At 40.3% G+C, this 16,736-nt stretch overlaps 1 protein-coding gene across 1 annotated transcript; it reads left to right on the top strand.

Moving 5' to 3' along the window:
• Window positions 1-12,139: 12,139 nt before the first annotated feature.
• crip1 (cysteine-rich protein 1) lies at window positions 12,140-16,144 on the top strand. Its single transcript, XM_085392139.1, has 5 exons — window positions 12,140-12,299; window positions 14,997-15,091; window positions 15,281-15,338; window positions 15,696-15,740; window positions 15,890-16,144. The coding sequence occupies exons 1-4, from the start codon at window positions 12,260-12,262 to the stop codon at window positions 15,734-15,736; spliced, it is 234 nt and encodes a 77-aa protein (XP_085248265.1). The 5' UTR covers window positions 12,140-12,259; the 3' UTR covers window positions 15,737-15,740; window positions 15,890-16,144.
• The last annotated feature ends 592 nt before the right edge of the window (window positions 16,145-16,736 follow it).

The following is a 16,736-nucleotide window of genomic DNA, read 5'->3' as shown; positions in this document are numbered from 1 at the left end:
ACTTTAAGTACCACTTATGGCCTTAATGATGGCGATCGCTGATTGCACAGCTGGTTCATTGGGTCATAAATACATTAACGTTGCTTCATTATTGTTCGCAGACTTTTAAATATCTAAATACGCTTCGTACTATTACAGCTCTGATGCACTATGAGCTTAATAAAGTATCGCACTAACTTTTTCATCATCCAAACCTCGGTTATTGATTGTCCGTGAAGTGAGACTGTGTAAAATTTATAGCTTGTCACCAGTCACGACAGCCTCTCCTTAACATGAAGTGCAGATAGATGGACAGACATATAAGCACAGACATATAATTTAGTGCGCTTTGTGAATTATTAGTCCCATGATTGATCTGAAGTGGGATTTAAGTGGCATTTACGGGATGAAAGTGAAACCATTCAAAGTAGTTTGGTTGATGATTGCTTACAGTGTTCAGGGTTTAAGAGTACTTTCAGCCTGGGCCGAAACCAACCGTGAAGCTTTAAAAAGAATCAAAGGAAAACAGCTGTGTGAAGAAAACTCCGTGTTAGGAACGGTGGATGAGTGGCGCAACTTGGATTGAGCAAAACCTGCTAACCTTGCGTGGCATTATTCCTCCTTATTGAGGAAGCTTTGATGATTGATTGCTTTCTCTGTTAGTTCGCTGCCCTTGAATAAGATTTAGGGAACCACGCACTTTCACATTTGTGCAAATAGTTAAGACTGGGATCAAACTGAAGGCTAAAGAAAACCTAGACAAAGAAAGAAAGGTTTCAACTAATTGTGCTGACTGTTGGAAGGGAGAACAACCCCTATGATGAGTAAAACACACTAGAAAACACAGCACAACACAGCTCGACAAACTAGCAGCAAGTGTGTAGCAAAGTTCATTCTGAAATGGCAAAAAAGGAAAAAGATGCAGGACCAAGTCACTGACTTGACAGATATATTACTTAATTGCGGATATTTAATAATTTCCCACAAAATTAAGCACAGACATATCATATGCATTGTTACTGATGGTGTTCTGTTTTTAGCTGGGCTCTTGCTGTTGTTCACCTCACCTCTCTTTAAGGAGTCATGCTGCAAAATAGAAATCAGGAGTGTTTTTTGATCATCGTGGCAGAGGCAAGAGACAATGAAGTCTTCACTAGCCTTGAACGCATTTTTGGCACTTTTACAGAATTTGGGCATTTTTGCAGTGTGCTGCACAAAACAGGATTATTGAGCTGTCTTTTGTCCAAGTCAAAGCCCGGTGATGCAATGCACCACGGGTCCACCTACTGTAAACTTTAAAAAGGCCAAGAAACAGAAAAGAAAGGGAGCTGGTCAGCTGGAAATGCTTTCAGACTTGTGAATGTTTTGACTGCTTGCCAAGTCTACAATGAGGTGAGAGTAGATCCACTGACTTCCTACAGACTGACAAATGATTCCCGATCAAGAAAACACAATCCCCGTGTTTGCATTAATGCTTGCCATTTATATTCCAAATGATATAAAAGTCTCCCTCTTGGCCTTCTCTTACCTTTAATACGCCCTGAGCTGCTGATATAAAACTGCACGGCTTGGCAGCACAGCTAAGCGTAGGCTCTAATGAGCAGGAATCTTAACATATTTCGGTGGTACCAGAAGGGAAGTTATGAACAACTGCGAAGCTGTCAACAGGTGCTAAATTATACAGCAATGATCAAGAGTTATTTGGCATTTTTAGGTGAAAAGTGGTTTGATCTACAGTGAAGATGGAAGCTGCTCGGCTTTTTTCAGTGGGAAATGCCTTCTGGGCAGAGACTTCATGTGCAGACTGCAGACAGTAGAGGTTACGGAGGCCAGTGAACAAAGAGGGGATTGTATTGTTTTGACCGCGTATTGAGATGGATGGAGAAACCAATTCCAAGCCAAATAGAGAGTAAATATTTAACCAACACTCACTTCTAATCAGCTGGGGAAAGTAGGAAACCACTGGCCTGAAATCCTAAAAGTAAGCAACTGCTGTATAAGTGATGAAAAAAAAGACCAAACTTCCTTTATTTATGATATTATTACTTAATTCGAACCACACGTGGGTGGGGGATAGCTGTGTCACTCGGTTTGGTCATCCATCACTTGTACAGTACGTCAACAATGGATGGCTTGCAATGAAAAGTGGTTCCCCACAGGATAATAATTTAGCATCCAATCTAAGGGCATCATCAGTTCAAAAAGTAACAAGCAAATATCAGCATGGAAACACAGACTAGATGTAAGCATTATCTTATAAACCAAATCATCTAGTTATAGGACAGCGGGCCTTTTAGTTTATACGTTTATTGTGGGGATAATTGAAATTGCCCTTTATCACATGCAACATACAACAGGAGATAGCACAGTAAAGCTTGCAGAAGGGGCTCGAGCTCTGGATGGAAAGTGGGTCATTTTAGAGTGCTCTTGGATAAGTTACTGTGCGCAGGATAAAAGTTTGTATCGATGAACAAATGCTTGTGATTTATAGTCTAAAAATGCGCATGATGTACTCATACTATATGAGTACAACTAGTTTTTTACAATTTAGCAATGCAAGCATCCGCTTGTTCACAGTGAGTTCCCAAGATAATTACAGGGCATTACACTGACCTTTTGTGCATGATCGATCTGCAGGGGACATTTGCGTTCCCGCTTGCACCTCTGTTGTGCATGCCTGCACTGCATGAGTGAGATAGCCATAGTAATGCACAGCCTCAAAACTTTCTGCCACGCCTACAAATCACAGCAAATCAAGAATGTGAGAGGGGAGACGCAGTGTTTCAGGCACTTATTACTAGTAGACAACATTCATAGTGTATTTGAATGTCTGATGATCGGTTCGGTGAGTTCAGAAACCAAACTGTCCTCAGACCAGCACTCAGCAGATGTGGCTTGACAAGTATTCGTTCATCTGGCAAGAAGCATACTTGTTACATATTTCTATCACCAACAAGCTACCTCTTAAGTATTATATGAAGGGCTGTGAGGAGAACTGAAACACAATATAAAGGCATGAGATGAGTGAGTGCTGCTAAAGCAAGAACTCCATAGAAACCCATTTAAAACATGTGGTATTGTTCCACATTCTCACCGCTGCTCCATCTTTCCTCTGCTGTGCTTTCATTCAGAATAATATCCCACCTTGAGCTGTTTTATATAAGCAATGGTGGAAAACTGGAGTTACACTTTTTTAGAACAAAATGCTCCCTAATTTGATTCGACATACCTTCCTGCTAGTGATCGTACAGCTAATGAGTTCCAGGAACAGTAAATCTGAGGCGTTACTGTAAAAGTGAGGTTTTAAAACTGTTACTGCTATCATCAAACTAATCGTAACCCCTTTACTGGTTGATGAATATGATAGGCTATTAGTGTCGGTGAATGGTCTTTACAATCCTCAAAACAGGTGTTACACAGGTTTTTACAATTAAGAATGAAATATATTTTTGCTCCTGGTCAGTGAGCAAATCATGTGAAGCAGGTTACTGTAAAATGAACAGGCAAGTATGCGCAACAAATCTTAAGACTCTCGGGAAATCCGTGAGGCTATAGTCTACTGTAGTTTCAAAAACAGATGTTGATGATTTACAGACACTCCCTGGGTAAAATATATTCTGTGATGTTACTAAGCAGCAAGCTACTTCTTTTATTGGCACATACATCCTGAATTTATTTATAGATGTATAATTAATAGTTCCCAAGTTTAACTACTTGATTTTTTTTCCTTTATTTTTGCCTGTTGTTTCCCGTTTCTACTACACATGCAGTCCAGCGCTGGAGCACATTTGACAAAAAGGCAGTACACCATAGAGACTTAGAGAGAAAACCCCAACAATCAGATGATCCCCTTTTGTTAGCATTTGGCGATGGTGGAAAGGAAGAAGTCCCTTTTAACAGGAAGAGAGGATTGTTTTGAGTCTAATTTTAGAAGCAGAGAGGATGTCTGTCTCCTGAATCCAAACTGGGAGCTGGCTCTATGGTAGACGGGCCTCATAGCGTCCAATTCTACTTTTAGGAGGATCATTTAGGATAATATGATGCTACAGAGTCTTTAAGATTGGATGGGGCTGCATTATTAAAGACTTCATATGTGAGAAGGATTTTAAATTTAATTTGAATTTATGATTTTGCTTTCTCTTCCCTGTCAGTACTCTCTCTGCATCTCTTCTGGATATAACTAGAGACATTTCGCAACAACTTGATAACAATAAATTACAGTAGTCCAGCCTAGAAGTAATAAATGCATAAAACTTGCTTTTAAACATCACTCTGAGACTGAATGAGTTCTGGAAACCTGCCAGTCAGAAAAGAGAGGAAAAAGTTTACCTCATAAGCCCTTGTAGATGGTCTTATTTTCAACTATGTTACATTTTTAAAGTTAAGCAATCCTTATGAAGAACAGAGTTGACTAATTCACTCTCTATGAACTAAACCTATTCCAGTATTTTTGCATCTGAACCTAATAATAAAATAGTTGTATTCCCTTAATTTAACCAACAACTGAACACCAAATTCAAAAAATTATCGCAGATGAGACGGTTTATTTTGAGGCTGAGGTTTTAGGTTTGTTTGTGCCTCCTTCTCTGGCTTGCAAAGAGGAAACCTTGGGAACAAAATTTGGCTGGTGCAGCATCGTGATGATCTCCTGCAAAACAGTTCACCTTACATAACACTAGCATTAAAACATGAGAAAAATAAGCAATGTCGCAACAATGTTACTTTTACATTCTAAAAAGTTACAAAGTTACAAAACATAAGATTAACTCGACACCAGTCAGTAAAATATTTTGTATCTTCTTTATGTTGTTCTATGATGTAACTGCAGCATTGTAGAAATGCCTGAGTGTCATCTGGTTATTTTGAAACTATTTTGTCACCCACTAGTGATGTTGCAACCTGTCAAATTATGACCACAGGCAGCACTAGGATTGAGTAATGTGTTTTTAGGGAACACTCCTGTAACTTCTTGAGCTGTGTAGAGCTAGTTAGTAGTGGTTGTAATGTATTTGATCCAATTTCTGGCTAATCTAAGGTCACACTCAGTGTTTATTTCACCACAACCAGCCAAAACATTGAACTAACTGTTTTGGCTGGTTGCTGTTTGTCTGTTTAAGCGCTTGCTCAGACACAAAAAAGGCAAATGTACGTGATACTTTCACACTGTGTAACACTGTACTCTCTTTCATGTCTTTAAAAGGAAACGATCTTTTAGCAGGCTCAGAAACTTGCCTCTTCACTTCCTGTTATTGAGGAACTCACAGTTGCCATGGCAGCGAACACAACCATCCTAACAAACAATTACGGTTGCTAAGGAAATTGCAGCTTACCACAGTGTTTATTTGTTTGACCTTTCTTTTCCTACTAAATTGTTGAACTGGTGCCCGGTCCCAGCCTTAATGACAGCGGTTTACTGTAGCACACTGAGTTGAAATGACTGTTTTAAATTCATTCAGTCTGAATAGTCTTTACTGGAACCTTTTTTTTTTCTTCTTTATCAAATATCGCCTGCATGTTTCATCTTGATGATGTCCGTTTTGGACTTTCCGCCCTTGACATTTCCCACGATGGACCAAATGCTTGATCTGTGGCATTCCTCAAAAAGCAGGCTTTGCACACACACACATATGTGTGTGTGTGTGTGTGTGTGTGTGTGTGTGTGTGTGTGTGTGTGTGTGTGTGTGCGCACATGAGTGTATTTGTTTTGACTGAGGGACCACAACTGAAAGACGCCCAAGATAAACATGGTTTATGGAACTTATCTGCCATCAGTGACTTCTTGCACAGCGTACCGAATATTTAAGTGGCACTTTGCAACCATGGGAAGAAAATGACGTAAATTCCAGGACTGGAGGGTGCAGGCTCAAATGTATTTGCAATTTTAATATATTTTGACACAACGAGGCAGACAGAAATACGTGCAAGGCCAATTAGATTGATTTACAAGTGAAAAAAGATCATGCAAATTTTAAGTCTTACAAGCCTCCCCAACCCCTACTAACATTCCATTGGCAGCATGTTCCCAAGGTTTAATTGCTAATTGTATACCTAACAAAGATGGGGAAAAGGAATGCCTGAGGCAAACTCTGGGGAGGGACTACTTCTTGCCTTCATACTCTCTGGACTGCATCTTTAGCTGCATTATGAAGTTAAAAAACAAAACAATGTTTTTTCAAACTCTTGATATCAGCTTTCACTTTATATCACAGCTTGTGAGCCATATTAGCAGGCTGAAAAGAAGCATTTAGAAACACAAACCATCATATATGATACATAAAAAGTTTTTAACTCTGTAAGAAAAGGCAGACCTATCCCAGAGGATTTGGAAGGGTCTGTATTGATCGGGTTTGGCTTGAAGAGCCCTGACGATTTGAAGTTCAATGCAAAGACTTGCCTGTAGTGACATGGTGGGGGATCTGAATTAGCAGTAACTTGTAAGGAGGCAACCTTATCTTAGATTTAACTGCACAATTTATTGAGATAAAATCAGAAAGCGGTGTTTGTGCATACTTCATAAGAAAATCGTCTTGCTGGCACAACATCAGGATTCATCAGTCCGCAAGTCACCTCGACAAGAAGATTACTGGGTGTACATGTTCGAACCAGAAAAGTGAAGCTTGACATGATGAAAGAGAAACAAAAATGCCTCGGAGATAGTATGATGCAAGACAAAAGACAACACAAGCTGAGCGACGATGATCTTTAGGGCGTTTGAGGGTAAATGAAGGAGAACAGTGTTATATGGTATGACATCACTGGTACCACATGCAGTTTGTAATGCATATATCAAAAGGGAGTTTCCCTGGGAAAAGATCCCCTTATTACAAGTAATTATGTCAAATTTGCAGTATTTCATTTTGGCATGCAGTTATGTTCCTGCCATCAAGACAGGAGGAGTTTTCTTGTTATGGTAAGACAGGTGTGGTTACAGTACTGAGTGGGAATACAGTTCACCTACAGCAAAGAGTGAGTCGAGTGTTATGGTTCAGATGCGAGGATAAAACCAGAGAGCACTAGTCCTTCCAGAAACTTCGACAAAGCACAGACAGTCCAAGGTTTCTGTTTGTTTCAGTTCACAGGAAACTGACGTGGAAGCTGAGGTAATTGGCTCATCAAAGGAGAGCAGAGATAAAGACCTAATGTGAGACACTGCAAATGTGATAAAACTGGGAGCTGATAGCAACCCTGGAAAAACCTGGAGTGTGTCTTTGTGTGTGTGCGAGCGAGGGGGGAAAAAATAGAGTTTGGACCTTTGTCGCTGATTAAAGTTGTGAAATCTGTGAAAGTGGGTCTAAACAATCATGTGGGGGCCCCACAAAACTAAAGCAGTGAGTTGAACGCTGATGAAATGCTCCACAAGCTGGGTGAAAAACTAATTAAAGTCTCTTTGAATAGTATGTAAATAGGTGTATGTGCAGAACGTTTTGCGTACTGAATCCACGTACAGTAAATCAGAAAGGACTTGCTTCCATTGCTCAGCCACAGCTGACACAGTTTACTCCTCCAATTGGCTTTCATGATTCATCTTCTCCCCTGCTCCACCTCCATCCCCTGGGCACCCATCTGACAGATCTGCAGGAGTGATGGCCAACACCTTTTCCCTAAAAGCAGATTTAGTTTACTTGTGTTGCTCCTTATGCAGAAACTGATCCATCACTGTGCATAATTACAATGCGCTAACATAAATTCAACAAAACCCAGAAAAAAAAATCAAACAACCAGGGCAGAGGTTATTTTGAGACCCGTGACATTAAATTTATTGGGCTCATTTTGCTGCTCTGTAAGTAATTTTGGACTTTTTCCATGGGCCATTAATCTTCCTGCAAATTAAGGGGCCTCTCTAATTTTCCTCTTAATTTTCTGATTAATGCACATGCAATTGAAATGTCAGATTTTACTGCATCAAATGCACCAAGCAGTGATGTCATGCACCCTAAGAATAACACAGTATTTAGCTGACAGTAGCTTGCAGTAGCTGCTCCGTGCACAGGGCGCTTGAGCCAGAACCTCACATGGATCGCATGAATTCTCTGGTTTAAAGGTCACGAGCCGTATCAGAGTGTTTGAATGATGTGACCAGAATATAAAACAGCATTGTGACTACATTCGAGGAAAACATGACGTATTTTCAGCAGAAATACTGAATAGGCTTTTTCTGTCATAAAATATAAACCTATATAAAGAATTTGCCTGGGCTGCGATCAGAGAGGCTATATCACCATGACAACACCCACTGGTCTGTCAGCTCCATTTTCACAGTGTCATGTTAGGCATTTTTGTCACTCTGAATCTTCTTTCATCTGCTCCTTTATTTGCAGGGGGTTTCCACAGCAGGTAGCCCTGCAGGTCTGTTTTGATAGATTTTTACCACCAATGAATTATTTTTATTTAGTTAGTTTTTGCTGTCTAAAAATCCAAATCGGGGCTTTTATCTCAACACTAAACATTAAACTAAACCCAGAATTCTGACTTATGTATGGCAAAAAAGTTTCAGAAAAACAAACAAATAAATAAATCTTTCAGCGGCAGAATCAAGCCTCCATACCTTCTACTTTTATGATACAATCCCTGGTAACACTTTATAACACGACCCACAAATAAGGCGCAAGTACCCTGTACTTACGTGCATTTTGAGGGCAACAAGTCGGTTTTTTGCAAGAAACAATGAAACAGGTGCACTGTAAGTACCCTGTACTAGTTGCCTGCAAAACACATGTAAGTATGCAGTACTTGCACCTTAGTCACTCCATAACACGACCCGCGCCCCAGAAAGTTTAGGGTACTTACAGTGTACTTGTTTCATTGTTTCTTGCAAAAACCTGACTTCTTACCTGCAAAAACACAGGTTGTGTTATGAAGTGTTACCTAATCCCCAGAGGATTGGTGTAACCTCGCAGAAATTTGCTGGGGATCCTTCACTTCTTAGTCAAATGTGTAACCTGCTACACTGTTGAACCTCATGTGTGTTTAACACTCTCATCCTATATTTCTTGGAGCCAGGAAGCTAGAGGTCTAGCTGGCACTTGACAATCCATAACTTTAGGCATAAAAATAATTTCGATATAATTTGAAGGACGAAAAGAACTCAGTCCCCTTGCTTTTGTCACGAAAGGGGAAAATAGCTTTGTTTGTATTTGTATTGGGCTGTAAGCACATTAATTCCTGCTGTACACTTCACCATTTTATCATGGGGACTGGCTCAGTTTTGGAGCCAGCCTCACGTGGCCATCTGCAGCTTTTAATCCTTTTTGGCTCCGAAGACTTTTGAATTTCGTGACTACACCAAGCTGAAAATGGAGTCCATTATTCCTGATTCAGCAGAGTTCCATCAAAGGTATAACCTCAAACCAACTAAAACCAGTTTGTCCAAACAATTCTGCCACCCTAAACAGCTTTAACTCTTAAAAAGCTGCAAACTGAAGCTCACATCTGCCTACAAAGCTCAACCCGGCTGATGTGCATGTGTGCACTGTTGTCTTCATGTGGTTCTTGAGTTATTACTGTGCTTGATTAGTGATGTAGAACATAAAACCTTCACCTTAATCTTGCCTATTTAATGGAGTTGAACTAATCTCTTTTTTTGGTGTAATTACAAGGCAGCAACTCATCAACCTCAATGGCTGGACGAAGCCCAAGCAGACTCTGGAGCAGATCTCAGGCCACTGAGCCATAACACCGCTCCCTTGCAGCTACCTGGGTGGCAGGGAGATTAGTTCACCAATTAATCATTGAAGATTAGGCTTCAGCCTTACATCTCTAATTTAATGGAAACCATCCCATGAAGAAAATTACATGGTGATCTTCTCAAACCAACGATTTAGCCAAACCTGCAGGTTAAACCTTCGCCGTGAACCACATCTAACAAGATTTCAACCATACTGCACTGGATCTTCTTTTTTTTCAGCATTGTTTAATTTTCCCCCGGTGCACAGAAATTTGCAGTGCCGAGGACCTGATTAGTCACACCGCTAGCACTGATGGAAGCATGTTAGGTTGGATTTCTCTTTTCTCCCTCTTCGTTTTGGTATGTTTCCCGCCGCTGTTAAGTAACACTGCTGCCTGCAGATGAAGAAGAAAATAATTTAATGCCTGACACCTAACATTAGAGGGATATGGGTTGGATCTTGTGTTTAGGGCAATTTCAAATGATCTTAGTGAAACTGTCGTCTTGATTAGCTCTGCTATCCTCGTGAACGCTAAAGATAGCTAAAGGTAACATCATAACTGATTTTTTTGCTTTGTTTTTGTTTTGTTTTGGTTGTCATAGTGATCTAATTTCCATAAGCTCCTCAGAGGGTTTGAGAAGTCCTTCAGCTGTGGCAGACAACAGGCGTGTCTGTATGCGCAACATGCTAAGGTCCTCACTCATACACATATGGATTGTTATGCAACAATGGCTTTTCTGATCAGGTCAAAAGTCGCCCTCGGTTGGGTGTGATCGGCCTCTGCTGAGGTGATTACGGCAAAGAACAAGCATGAGAGTCAACTGACATTAACATTGTCATGAATGTGATGCAATCTCACGCCAACAGTGACTTCTTAAAAGAATAAAAACCAACAATAAAAACAAGAGAGCAGGTGCCGTGCAGCTACCTCCGCACGCAGGTGCACAAACCTTTTGCAACATGTTAAACTGATCACTTAAACTCACTTAAAGTCATTTTTTACTTTATTAATTTTATAAAAGTGAATATTGCTACTTATCTTTACATCCATGTGTGTTTGGATTACTTCAGATAAGCTTGCAGCTTGAGTGGAAAACGTTTCAATTTCACTAATTAATTCAATTATTTTAAGCCATTTTCTGTTTATGTTTACATGTTCTTTTCACAGAGATTTAACCCCTTGATTATAATTGTTTTTGGTTAATTTGGAGATTTGTCTGCCTTTGAGTCTTACCATAGTCAAAGGAAAGGTTTTTTTGAGGTATCATATGGGTCAGGGTGTCAAACTTAAGGCCCAGATGCCAGAATCAGTCCAGCAGAGACTCTAATCCGGCACATTGCATGATTTTGGAAAACGTGACGGAGCGCATAAATTTTGGACATTTCGGACAGCATCTGAAGCTGGGTAGAAGTTTTGCGATGGAGTAGGGCACTGAAGTAGCTGCCTTTTGGAGCAGCCTAGTCAGAGCCCAAAGCTTAGTCTGAAAGGGGCTAACCTCAAAAGAACCAGACATCAGATCTGCAGATAAGAGCTGATCTTTAGTGTCTAGAAATTGTTTTTTTCACTGTGACCAAGCATTCGCTTCCTTTTTCTAATGTTTTTCAAAGTTTAATCACTGTCTACATTTAAAGCATGTAATTATTTTTTGTGTTGTTAGCTTAAACACATTGTGTTTGACTCTACTTGGCACTTATTTGCACAGAGTAATTCCAAAGAGTACATACATACGTTTTATAATGGCTACAGAAAACCTGCACTCCTGAATACACAAAGCTCTTCGTGCACAGGTGTGTGCACCTCGACTTGGATTATTCATCATGTGGATTAACTTGCCAGCCAGCAGTGAATAGCCATGTGTCAAACAGATCGATGATGATGACAATGAGGAGGCCCCTTTTACCCTCCTTTTAGAGAAGGAGCTCAGGTGTGGGAGATTCCTCAGGATAACATTTTGTTGATACTTTCTTATAGGAGTTACAAGTCACACAATCATTGTTTTTAAAGTTTTAAAATGAGGGAGATGAGAGATTAAGTGGACATGAAGATTTAAATATGAACAGAAGATTTTCTGGGGATGAATAATTCAGTGTGTTTTTAAAATAATTCATCGTATGCAATGTTACACTCTAATTAACTGATCGCTCATTAGTTTAAGGAGAAGATAACAGCAATTTAACATGATTATATTTATTTAATTATACAACATTAAAACAGAGCAACTTTTGATCGATTTCATCATGTGACCTTGAAAAGAAGAAATGCTCAATTTGCAGCTCACAATCAGGGACAAAGCAAAACCGTGTTTTATAATAGTGCAAAAAGAAATGCACTTTATGTGTAGCAAGCTCATTCTTTAATTTCGGTTCCTCGTGTCATGTGCTCTGCACGTACACGTCTCTTCAACACAACGTGGTTGAGGCCTCTCCCACTGCAGGAAAAAAACACAGTCGAACTATTTCCTCTGCGCTATAAATGCAGCACGGAGCGCGGCAACATCTGCACTTTAGAGCAGGCGTGGTCAGTCAGAGCGAACAGGTGGGCCGGTGACAGCTGCAGGAAACTTTATCAAGACTTTGCTCTCTCCTCCAGACTATCACTCACAGCTGCAACAAAAATGCCGAAGTGCCCAAAGTGCGAGAAGGAAGTTTACTTCGGTAAGATCTGAGTTCTCTATTACAATTTTACTCGTGTACTAACACTGTGAGAAGCATCCGGGATTTTCTAGTTTTTAAAAACCGGTGGCTTTTTTGTACAAAGGACGAAACAGGAAACCAAGAGTCTGACAGACTGACTGAGACGCATGCCTTTCACTTGCATATTAGACGGGGGGGAAAATAGTAAACCTGTATATAATGCTTTCCTGGTGTATATTAATAACCTGCTAATGTTTAGAAAATAAGAAATAGTGCATGTTTTGTATTTTTGGAAGAGTTTAGCGTTAAAAAAGCAGTTAAATTGCTCAAAAATACGCAATTTACAGGAAGTCAAAGTATGCACGAAGTAGGATGAATTATTAGATTATTGCTTACACCTGTGATACATAATATTATCTATACTGAATACACTTAAGTTTTGACAATCACTAATAATAAATTAAGTGTAATCAGATAGTTACACAGATAAATAGCAGTTTTAACAGGTCACTGCACTCTGGAAGCTTTCTTGCTGTCAGACTACTTTAGAGTTTGAGGTCTTTGCTCCTGGTGGAAGTGGTTTGTCCTCCTTAATGAGGAATGAGTTCCGTGAATAATGACTAGACCAAGGAAACAGGTTTCTCCTCTGCTTAAATACACCTCCGTCTATCTTGTGAGAATGCTCTCAAAGCAGGGACCAGTTACAGCATCCGGGTAGGAAAAAGGGGGGCTCGCTCAGGTTTATTTGTGTCTTAATCCATTTACCACATTGTCTCCTGCTCAGTAGCGCAACAGATAAATCTTCTCTTGGGGAAGATGTATAGAAGCTGAGGCCAATGCAAAATACAAAGACGAGTCTTTGGACTGTCAGTCAGATGGATGGTCCGTGTGACTTTCCATTCTCCCTGCTCATGGATAAACTCTTCCCTCTTGGCCAATACAAGCAAACCAATTTGTTTTGGTCAGAACAAGCTAGTCAGACATGGCTTGTTTTTTTTCCTCTTTTTTTCCCCAGTGTAGGAAAAGAAAAAGTTTATATCCAGCCGAAGGAGAAGAAAGCTAGAACAAAGCTTTGCCTTCTTTGTGTGTGCTCACAATCTTCTCGTTGTCTTGAATTGTCTGCACAACCGTCTCACTCCTTTCCACATCAGTGTGCGATTGTCTTTATTGCACTTCACTCCCCTCGCATCTTTTTCCATCTCTTTTGCTGCTCTTCTATCTTAACGTCAGCAAGCTCTCAGATGGAAACGATCAGGCTACCGCTGCCTGCCTGAATGATGGAGGTCCAAGTCAAAAGAAAAAAGAAGCAAATACTTTGCTGTTGATGGAAACTTTTCAGACACTCGTGCTTTGTGCTGCAGGACCGCTGTTGGGAGCAGGGCAGTGTGTTGATTAGGATGTGTAGAGATTGTGCGTGCATCTTTAAAGTTTAACATTGAGTCTTGTGTGTTTAATTTACCCACATATAACGGATATTTTTAATCAGCCAGAGCCTCGGCTAAGCAGCTAGTTATTTTTTTCTGGACAGAAATAAATGCGGGCTGTTATCTGCTTTCTCATCTAACTCGCTAAATAAGTGTACTTTTATAAACACGTGCAGAAAAAAGTTCTCATAACTCTAAGTGCTTAAAACTCCCTGTTTATTTCTCCTTTTTTAGCATAGCAGCCTGTCCTTGATAATTTGGGAAATTATTTGAAAGTAAAAGTGGGTGAGTCTCCCCTCCCATGGTACGTTTCTCCATTCAGATTTGCATGTTTGTGTATGCTGGACCTGCTCCAACGAGCTGCAGATTCAAAGCTGAGAGCGAACTTCGTTATTCTTCTGTCTGGCTCGCCTAATTTCACGTCATATTATGAGGTAAAATAAATACTGCAGCTGTCGCACAAAACAATGAGACTATCAGATTTATACGCGATCAAGGGAGCGTGAATGTGCATCATTATATTCTCCTACATCACTGTCAAGCCACTGTTTGCTCAGCGCATTGGTTTGTTATTTGAAGTTAAGCACGGTCATTGTTTCAGGGTCGGACTTTTTTGTCCACCGCATTCAGCTGAAAAATTTTCAATGAGTTGGCCTGAGAGAGAGGCTGACCCCACCCTGCATCCACCATCTGTTGCATAACCCCGTGCCACATCGGGCTATTCTTGGGAACTAAATAGGTCATTTCCTGACATTTTGACAGTTTCATTCTTTCGTGCATCCGCTGTCCTTTCTCACTTTTTAATTTTTAGAAAATCTGCAGAGGCTAATCTTGTCTTCAGTTACCCCTCTATGGCTCGGAGGTCTGCCTCGCTGAACCTGAGCAGTTTCTTGGCTGCAATTCGACCACATGTTAGCATGTGACTTGTCTTCTCCATACATGAAACATAGGTCTCTGCTGAGTACGGTTCCCTCCCACGTTTACAGTCCTTATGATGGATCTTTGTGCAGAACAGCCCTGACAATCTGATTAAAAACTGGCTATATCAGGGTTTATGAGGGACGCTTCTCAGGGACACTTCGGGCTTCGAGTACCACACCCAACTTTTAAACAGACACTGAATTAATATGTATACCTATTATTAATATACCCCATATGCGCCTCAGATTGTGACTGGCCCAGTAAGTTATCGTGGAAAGCTTCCGTGTCCTCTCCAGATGATACTATGTGTGTTTGTGGGGATGATAAGTTAGAGTCCGCTGTGATTACATTTGATTTTTTTTGTGCTTTGCAGCCGAGAAGGTGACATCACTGGGAAAGGACTGGCACAGGCCCTGCCTAAGATGTGAGAAGTGCAGCAAGACTCTTTCACCAGGCTCACACGCAGAGGTGAGATAGTCAAATCACATGAAAATATCCTGTAGTTTCACCTCCTGTGTGCACGGTTTTATCACATCTGCATAACGTTGAAGTGTTTTACTTTACTAAAACCACCTTCTAAATACACTCACAATGCAGACATGCACAGTAACAGCTTTACTGTTTCCAGATGGTTTGACACATGTTTGCCTCTTACAGCATGAAGGCAAGCCTTACTGTAACAAACCCTGCTACGCTGCTCTGTTCGGACCTAAAGGTAAGCGCATTCAGCTCGAATAATCCAGATTACACAATAACTGAACTCGCTCTGACCCCTCTCGAACAGCACAATCAAAAAACTATAAAAGACAGACGCAATCACCTTTGGTACTGAGACTCAGGAGCTGCGCCCTGATTGGGGATGATGTTTTGCATCTGTGTTGTGTAGACTAGAAATGGTCCTATCAGAGCACACTTATCAGCTGATCGCACATGCAGTAAAACATTTAAACGTCTCTTTAAACTCTCAAACCAAATGAAAGGATTTGCTCTGTCTTAGATTCCTGCAATGTTTAACAATTTAACCAATGTTTAATCACTTTTTTCTAAAAATCACTGTCTTTCTTCCTTCCAGGATTTGGACGCGGTGGAGCTGAGAGCCACACATATAAATAAATAGGTATTCACGTCCATCGTCCTTTCATTCATTTGCTTACATTTGCTCGTCTCCTATAGTTTCCATGCCATTTTCATACACAAAGATAGTAAGCAAATCCCTTCTTGTACTTTGCTCCTTCTGACGTGTGTTTTTCTTGGCGTCTCTGTCAGGTTCAGGGGCCCTGCAGTGAAAATGTTGCCTGGAAACTACATGGAAGAAGCCAGCATGCTCAGAAGTCACAATCAAAACCAGCAAACAAACCGTGCTCTCGTTCAGACACATTTTGTGTGCGTGTTCTTTTATTTTATGAATTTGAACTCTGTCGTCTGATTTTTGCATTCCCATTATATGTTATGAAGTGACTGTCCTCTGGTCTCATCTTTTTATTAGGGCGGTCAGTCTGATTAAACACTTTTTAAAATTTGTGTCGCTTCTTTTGCTAGTTTTTTGCTCATTGACTCTCTGCAAACTTTAATTGATCCTATGCATGGAGATCTAACTAGCTGTTGGAAAATAAGGAGAACATATTGGAATAAAAGCCAGTAACAGCCAGATACAATACACAGCAGTAGTTATTGCGCGATGATAAACTTTTGTTTGGATTAGATGATCTTCATCAGCAGGCGGAGCTCAATTGTGATGAGCTTGTGTATTTTTCTTCGCACTTCTCACTCTAAATGATATCATTTTAAAAATGTGTGACAGAAAACACGTGTGGGAACTCGATGCCATGAAAGGTCTATTTCTGGACCCACAAAACTTGCTAATCCACAGGATGACACATTAAAGAGAGATTTATTATCAACATTGTCCCAACCTATGAAGTAAAGCCTTACCCACAGCTAAAAATAAATGCCCAGTGCAGATGCACTGATTACCAGGTCAAGCCAAGAAGAATAACCCATCAGCCTCCTGTTTTTGTTCCGTTTTATGATAATGGAAGATAATGTGAGTTATGACTTCATCCCAGCAGCATTAATGTTTCCATTTTAGTAGCTGGCTTTTGAAAGGAATCGA

The sequence above is a fragment of the Rhamphochromis longiceps genome, linkage group LG19, assembly GCF_057381845.1.
Source record: "Rhamphochromis longiceps isolate RC_006_pf linkage group LG19, R_longiceps_female_GT1.1, whole genome shotgun sequence".
Taxonomy (NCBI): Eukaryota; Metazoa; Chordata; class Actinopteri; order Cichliformes; family Cichlidae; genus Rhamphochromis; species Rhamphochromis longiceps.
This window is presented reverse-complemented; position numbering and strand designations above follow the sequence as displayed.